The sequence below is a fragment of the Fusarium tjaetaba genome (assembly GCF_013396195.1).
Source record: "Fusarium tjaetaba strain NRRL 66243 chromosome Unknown NRRL66243_c0000174, whole genome shotgun sequence".
NCBI lineage: Eukaryota > Fungi > Ascomycota > Sordariomycetes > Hypocreales > Nectriaceae > Fusarium > Fusarium tjaetaba.
Window position 1 is genome coordinate 104,258 of NW_023501370.1, and position 8,368 is coordinate 112,625.

Consider the following 8,368-nt stretch of genomic DNA (forward strand, 5'->3'; position numbering starts at 1 on the left):
CAACTGTACTACGTCTTTGTGAGGCTTGGGTCCACACCTCATAGATCTCGTCCATCTCACTCTCAGCCTCGCCATCCCATCTGAACCTCTTTCTTTCAACATAATTCTCGTCTTATTTCACTTCCTCCCTCTTTCTCATCCGCACTTCCACTCGTTATTGCCATCATGGACCCCAACGAGCAACCCTCATGGGCTGGAGGCGATGCCCCAGACAAGGAGAAGATGGAACAGGCAAGTTGCGCCAACAGAGCTCATGATGGCGACTTTATGCTAAGCTAGGTCCTCCAGATCCGCGCGAGACGTCTCGCCAAGCTAGGGACATCAACTCCTGTGTCTGCCAAGTCAGACGAGAACAAGGCTCCCGATTCCGAATCGTCGAACCCCTCGCGCACGTCAACGCCGAAGCCGCAGCCGCAGCCCGCATCCGCTGAATCACGGCCCAAGATCAACGTCACTCCCGCCGCTCCGCCGGCTTCTTCCAGCCCGAACCCCTTCGACAAGCTAGGGGTCAAGGCGGAGCCGTCGAGTTCAACAGGTACTTCCTCTGTGAATCGTAAAAGACTGGCATCTGAGATTGACGTCGCTCCAGCGGATCGACCCTCCCCCAAGCCATCCACTACTCAACCCGAGTCCGACGAAACCTATGCCGACCGAACGTTGTCACAGATCTTCCGCATCACTGTTGATCCGCATAACATGGTCAACACCAGTGGTCAACGGCTGACGTTCCTCCCGAATCTGAACGAAGAACTGAACGAGTCTGGAGAGCCTCTGAAGCTGTCCGTCAACACGCTAGATCAAGCTCTTATGGAGGCGGCCAGCAGCTATCCCCATGATAAGCCTCTCATGAACTACTTCTTGCCATGCTGGAAGCGTGCTGTGAAAGCGTCGCTGCAGTTCAAGGGAACAGAGGGACCCAAGTTGGAGGTGCATGAAGAGGCAAAGCGTTTGTGTATGAGCGGCTGCTTGTTTGCCCTGACCATGCCGGATCTCTATGGGTAAGCAATTTCACCGCGTCGGAAATATAATCCTGACGCCTCATGTAGCCGATCGCCGAACCCTAAGCATGATACACTCATGCCATACCTGTTGAAGGGCATACAGGACGAGAACGGCCTTTGCTTCAACTTTATACAGGAAGCTATCAAGCGATTCGATGATGACGAGGCTTTCCCTGCTCTGTTCAACGATGCCATGATTCAGATCAGCAACAAGCTGGGTACAATTTCAATGGACCAGGATTACAAGCCGTATATCCAGGCCATGTTGACGTACACCAGATTCCCTCCTCTAATCGTGAACCTCGCCAAGCACCCAACCTTCATCATGGCTCAGTCAGCTGCTGGAATCGAAAAGCACACCCTTCTGGGTCCGTTCTTCCGCATCTCACCACTCCAGAATGAAGTCATCAAGAGCTATTTCCCTGGGGCTCGTGGTCTTGACAAGGGGAGAATCGCAAACTCACAAGACGCTTTGCGAATGGTGCTGAGGACACACCAAGATGATCTTTTCGCCATCACAAACGCCTTTATCCGCGCAGGCCAGGAGACCAGATCTCGAACTCTGGACTGGTTCGCTTACATCATGAACTCAAACCACAAGAGGAGAGCACTACAAGTTGACCCTAGAGAGGTTGCTTCCAACGGCTTTATGATTAACGTGACCACGATTCTAGACCGATTTTGCGAACCCTTCATGGATATGGATTTCAGCAAAGTAAACAAGATTGATGACAACTACTTCAGGAAGCAACCGCGGATAGATATCAGCGATGAGACAAAGCTGAACGCAGACGATGCATATGCGAAATCATTCTATGCGGACAAGATACCAGGCGATACCAACTTCATCTCGGAGGCTTTCTTCTTGACCCTGGCAGCGCATCACTATGGAAGTGAGGCCTGCAACTCCCAATTGAAGAATTTGGATAGGGATATAAAGTATTTGGAGAAGCGAGTCAAGATCATGGAGGCAGATCGTATCAAGTTTGTGAACAATCCTGCCCAACTTCAACAATATGACAAGGCTGTTCAGAGACATGTCGACGCTCTCGAAAAGAGCATTGCTGTCAAGCTTTCCATTGAAGGTGTCCTACTTGATGAACGGATGCAGAGCACTTCATTGCGTTTCATGCGCATTGTGGCTGTGTGGTTGCTTCGCTTGGTGACTCGATCAGAGTACAAGCCTGGCCAAGAGTCGAAGGAGATACAGTATGTGCCCTGGAGCGCAATGTGGATGATGATACTGACAACTGTAGACTCCCTCTTCCTGCGGAGAAGTCAGATGTATTCTCATGTCTTCCAGAGTATACGCTACAGAATATCGTGGACAATTTTAAGTTCATATTTAGGTCCGTCCACCATGATGATATTTGACAGAGGCCTCAGCTAATAAGTTAACAGGTGGCTACCTAAGATTCTCCCCAGCGCTGTTGGCGATGAAATGATTGCGCTTTGCGTAACATTCCTCCGCTCAACTGAGTACATCAAGAACCCGTACCTGAAGTCATCGTTGGTCTCACTACTCTTCTCGGCGACTTGGCCATTGATGCACCTAAAGCGCGGTGTTCTAGGTGACCAGCTTGTTGGCAGCCAGTTTGCCAACGATCACCTTCTTAAGGGATTGATGAAGTTTTACATCGAGTGCGAGTCAACGGGCGCGGATTCTGCTTTCTACGACAAGTTTAACATCAGATATGAGATCTTCCAAGTGATCAAATGTGTTTGGGTCAACGACCACTACAAGCGACAATTGACACGGGAGAGTCGGTTAGTAACCCCAAAGTTATTGTTTGAGATGGCACTAACACCTCCACAGAGTCAACAAGCAGTTCTTTGTTCAGTTTGTCAATATGTTGTTGAACGATGCTACTTATGTCTTGGACGAAGCTTTAACCAAGTTTCCCAAGATCCGTGCTATCGAGAAAGAACTTGAAGATCCGTCAATACCACAAGAGGATCGTCAGAAGAAGGAGGAGGAGATGCAACAGCTGGCTAACCAGGCCACGTCTTTTATGCAGTTGGCCAACGAGACGCTTGAGATGATGAAGCTCTTCACAGAGGCTATGAGTGAGGCCTTCACCATGCCCGAGATTGTGTCTCGTCTGGCAAGCATGCTCAACTACAACCTGGAGACGTTAGCTGGAAAGAAGGCGGCTGCGGAGCTCAGCGTTTCTAACAGAGACAAGTACCACTTCCGCCCTATCCAGATCATCTCAGATATTGTCGACATCTATCTCAATCTCGGCAACTCGCCAGTTTTCATCGACGCCGTTGCTGCAGATGGTCGTTCTTACAAGCCCGAAGTGCTGGAGCGCGTTTCACGCATTCTTATCTCCAAGCACCAGAAGGATCCCGCCGATGTTGCTCGCTGGGACAAGCTCAGGGTGAAGTTTGTCGACGCCAAGACGCTCCTCGACCAAGCGGAACTCGACCTGGGTGACATCCCTACCGAGTTTGAGGACCCCATCATGGGTGATCTCATGAAGGATCCTGTCTTGCTACCCAGCAAGCATATCGTTGACCGATCAACCATTGTCCAGCATCTCCTAAGCGATCCCAAGGATCCTTTCACGAGACAAGCCATGACTATCGATGATGCGATTCCACAAACGGAACTCAAGGAGAGGATCGAGCAGTGGCGAGAGGAGCGGGTGCAAGCTGCCAAGGACAAGTTGAAGAGCGATGCCATGGATACCACAGAGGGTTAAGATCATGCGAGAGAATGGTTTGAAAAGGGAAATTATCTGATTAGACTTGTTCAGTTGTCTGTCGAAGATGGAAGACGGTGCATGTGTACTTCACTTCGCTCATGGTGTGAGCATGAAGAATGGCCTGCTTAAAAGGGACAGTTTACATGAGACGGCAAACAGCGGTTCAGGAACTGCAGCGCATTTTTAGATGATAAATATCTTGTTCGTCAGAAATACAGCGAGTTGCACTTCCACTTAACCGTCCTATCTACATACACATCAGGGTATTTCTGCCATATCCCTTCCCCTATCCCCAACGCCTTTCTTGACTTTTGAATCACAGCTCACGCCTTCAAATCCTTGTACTCCTCAAATACTTGCTCCAGCTCTTTGAGGATCTCCTGCTTGCGCTCATCAGAGCACCAGCTTTCCTCCACAGCACCGCGGACGATCCATGCCCAGTCCTTGACGGAGAGGCTGAAGGTATCCTGGACACGGCAGTAGACTTCCTGGACGTAGGCACCAAAGTAAGCAGGATCATCGCTGTTGACGCTGAAGAGGACACCCGCATCGAGGAACTTGCGCACAGGGGCGTCAGCGAGTTCAGGCAAGTTGCAGAGAGCCACGTTTGACCAAGGGCAGAAAGTCAAGAGGGTGCGGTTGGCAGCCAGTCTCTTGAGGAGTTCGGGGTCCTGAGCAGCTGCGAGGCCGTGGTCGATGCGCGAGACTTTCAGGTGCTCGAGTGAGGCAGTGATAAAAGAAGGGGGTGCTTCCTCACCAGCGTGAGTGGTGAGATGAGTACCAGTCTTTGCAACACGGGCATAGACCTCAGTGAAGAGCTCAGGAGGGAACGCCTTCTCGCTCGAGACCATGCCGAAGCCCGTCAGGGTACCATCGTTGAAGTGGCCGCGGTCAAGAAGAGTATCGACCAGAGCATGAGACTCGGGAACAGGCAGATGGCGAAGAATACAGACAATCAGCTCGACAGTAATGCCCAACTCCTTCTGAGCACGACGCTTGGCGGCTGTAAGTCCTGCGACGACAGTGTCGTAGCTGACACCTCGAGCAATGTGCGCCTGAGGATCGAAGAAGATCTCAGCGTGTCGGACCTTTTCGCTCGCCGCGCGCTGGAAATACTGGTACGCAAGAGTCTCAAAGTCATTTTCGGTGATAAGCACGCTCATCCCGAGGTAGTAGTAGTGCAGGAAATCATCGAGGCATGTGAATCTCCCATATCGCTCTCGCAACTTGTCAGCCGACTCGTAAACAGGATCCTCTGGCAATTTGATCCCGTTCTTCTCGGCGAGGGAGAAGAGAAGCTCAGGCTCAAGAGTTCCCTCAATATGGAGATGCTGCTCAACCTTTGGCAAGGCCTTGAGGAAGCTGTGGAACTGAGATTTGCACATATTGAATTGATTGATCTTGGCCGATCAAGTTTATTTCGTCTCGTTGAGATCTTGCTTGGGATTATCACTGCAGTCTTTTTTTTTACTTCTTTTTTTTCTTCACCTTCAGCAAAGAGACAGGCAATTAGACTGGGGAGAATTCGAATTATTTGCACCGATTGATCAAGTTTTGACAATGGAACTCGATAGGCCCAGGCCCAGATTGATAGCATCTCGTCCAATGAAAGCACGTAGAGTTGCGGGAGCTCCCGGCCCCGTTAAAGCCATTCATTGTTTGTGGTTTCATTCATTGTGATCTCGGAAAGTATATCAAGCATAAGGTAAATAGATAGATATATTAACTGTATGTGCGGATTCTGTGTATGTAGACGGAGTAGGTAGTATCGCTTCGCTGAAATGGTCGTTATAGTATCTTGATTGATCTGGACGTGTTGAGACAGGTATCTTGCTTGGCAAGCTTGGTAAGCGACTTGTCATAGTCGCATAGGTCGCCCTGGGATCCGTGGGCTGAAATGAGTGCCGGAGTCTCTTGCCATTGTCAATTGAAATTCCTTTCAAAGTCCACTGATCATCGCCTCAAGTGCTGACCTCGGGTACTAGTCCCGGCCTAGTGGTCAATTAGCATCCTACTGTATGTCTTGTGCCTACCTAACATTAGTCGTTTGTTGGGTTGGGCCATGGCACATGCACAAAGAACTCCACGGCCAGAGTCTGCACAAGTCTCTCCACCCTTGAGAGGCTTCTTCTCATTTCCTCCTCAGATGCCAGTCTCTTGAGTATCTTGAGTCTTGACCGTCACTTGACATCAACAGCGGCTTATCGTGCCACCCCTGAACCATCCATTTCCAGGAATACGGACGCACTCCCGTTCCGACACCCGCGCCAAAAGCAAATGAACCTTGTCCAGTTCTCCTCAGAGCACAGTACACTACAACCTCAGCAACAGACAGGCTGGGATGGGCCGATGGGATATCGTTGGCTTGAGGGCCCCAAATCCACATCTCAGCACTCTCAAACGCCAAGCAAACTTTGAGAGACAATTCTCTCATATTGATTACCTACTCCAGGTTTTTCCTGCCTCGCTCTGGGTTCCGTGTTAGGTATCGCCAGAATCTGCGCAGGCTTCTGTGCCAGCTTGGTATTAGCGATGATGTGTAGTATTCTTCCGTCTCAATGCCAAGGCGTTTTGTCTTCTCCCGAGCATGGGCTCAAAGGATGTGGGTGTCAGGAGAATCGATTAACAGCAACTTACTGGCTAGAATTGCCGGCTTATCGTTCCCTACTGTAGGAGCCGTATGCGTGCACGCCGAGAAGGGAGGATGGCCCTCTGATCTTGACTCGCCTCAGCTTTCAGCTAGGTTGCTACCCTCGTCAGGACATGTAGCATCTTATCCGCCAAATAGTGTAACGGTGCGAATCGGAACAGTTCCAATGATCACAATCGGATGTGCATGAGGATTCACAACATCTGTAGGGTGTCATGCGCTATCGACAGCTTCTGTCCCTTCCCAGCAGGCAATAGAGCATTGTGGTTAATAGAACACTTCACATTGGATTTTCGGTTTTTCGGAAAGATCGATTCCTAACAACAGAGGTGGAAAAGTCCGGTTCCCCGACATCTCAGGGACACTACTGCCCTGCACATGGCTGAGTTTCAGAATGCGGGGGGTTGGTTGGATCTGTGCCGCCATGATGAGATGTAGGTCCGGAATGTCATCCAACTCGGCCTTTGCTATCGAGAATGGACGGCCCAGTCGTGTTTCTGATCTGAAGAGGTTATAAGTCTCCGAATGATTTCCCTCCAATAGAATCCACACAATCTCGAACGCCTCTTGGATACATTATCTGTCACAGAGTCGTGTATCTGATATTACTAAGAGTTAGAATTGATAACTCTTGCTCGGCGAAAGCAATATGACAAGAAATCGGCCAAAGCTGTCTGATACCATAAACCTGCTTGAGGACTAGTTGCAATGTCGGTGGCGCCATTCCGTTCGGTAGCTTATATAACTGGCAGATGGCATCGGAACGCAGGTGTCCCGTTAACTAGTTATACTAGTGTGCATTATTATCTTGCCTGTCTGACAGACGCTTCGTCGATTGAGAACACAGACCAACACAGTTGAGGGACCAGTCGCAAGTCCCAAGACAACTTCAACTCGGTCCAGGAGACGAAGAAAGGCGTTTCGGGCCGTGTACAACGCTATAGATCTGCTTGTCCGGCACGTTCATTTGTCCTTGGCATAACTCAACCGATGGAGCTCTAATCCATCACGATGGAGCTGGCAGGCTGGTCCTAGAACTAGGCCATGTGGAACAGGGTACGTAAGCTCCAGGAGTCATGAGGGACGAGGATGTTGAATTGAGAATAAGCGTGCTTGGTCTGTTCGGAGCGAGTGGAGAGAAGGGGCAGAATCCCAGTCAACGACGGCTAGAATGTCTCAAGAACCGATTAGCAACCAAACATCGGGCGGAGGAGCCACATGCTAATTGGACCAAGCTTTGCCGGCACTTTGACCAGGCAAATGGATCAGATAGCTAGCTAGTCGAGTGGCTAGAGGAGACATTGCACGGAGATTTGTTCAAAACAAGGTGAAGAATGCGGAATGTCATCTTCTTGAATGATTCATGTCAAATGCTCAAAGCCTTGTGCTAGTCTCAGCTTGTGGCGGCTCTATGATTTAGCGGTGCTTGAAATTGCGACTGTTGTGCCACACAGCTGCCTGCATACTTATCAGTGAGGAAGTATCCAACGGAGCTGAGGGAGAAAAAGGCTTGACCTTGATGCTTATCCAACTGTCATAATCTTTCTCCGCGATCCGCCACGGTAAAAACACGTGGATTGACGTGGTTCTGAAGACCGAATTCGCGTATCCAACCAGGCGATTACCATATGCTTGGTCCGAAAACCAGGTTGCTGGAGAATATGAAGCCCATACAAACCCATGGCGGTATATAGTGAAATGTGGGTCTATATCAGCCCCAACGAAACCACTTGAAAAGTGAGGTGCAACAGATCCGTCTTATATGATTGGTCATTCTGGTCAACCTGACATGCAAACGTTTCTGTGGCTTGAGCCGATCGTCTTGAATAGGAAGGATGAACCGCCAAAGAGTGACAGAATGCACCTCAAGAATACACATCTAATTGCGATATGTTGATCAATTATGCGCACGCCAGCTGCCTTTTGATGTCTTTGAGTTAGTCGAAGTGTTGAGGACTTCGACAGCTGGCAGGAAGAAGAATGATCAACAAGCGGATGTATGCAGC

The 8,368-nt window shown here is 49.8% G+C and overlaps 2 protein-coding genes across 2 annotated transcripts; one reads left to right on the forward strand and one right to left on the reverse strand.

The window, feature by feature from the left end:
* Positions 1-165: 165 nt before the first annotated feature.
* On the forward strand, positions 166-3,709 carry FTJAE_8213 (ubiquitin conjugation factor E4 B; the record flags this gene model as incomplete). The annotated part of the gene is made up of 6 exons (XM_037355006.1): positions 166-235; positions 317-998; positions 1,047-2,210; positions 2,258-2,350; positions 2,403-2,768; positions 2,818-3,709. 6 exons carry the CDS (start codon positions 166-168, stop codon positions 3,707-3,709), a joined length of 3,267 nt encoding a protein of 1,088 aa, XP_037204729.1.
* Positions 3,710-4,035: 326 nt separating this feature from the next.
* FTJAE_8214 (adenosine deaminase) lies at positions 4,036-5,097 on the reverse strand (the record flags this gene model as incomplete). Its single annotated transcript, XM_037355007.1, has 1 exon — positions 4,036-5,097. One exon carries the CDS (start codon positions 5,095-5,097, stop codon positions 4,036-4,038), a length of 1,062 nt encoding a protein of 353 aa, XP_037204730.1.
* Positions 5,098-8,368: the final 3,271 nt, after the last annotated feature.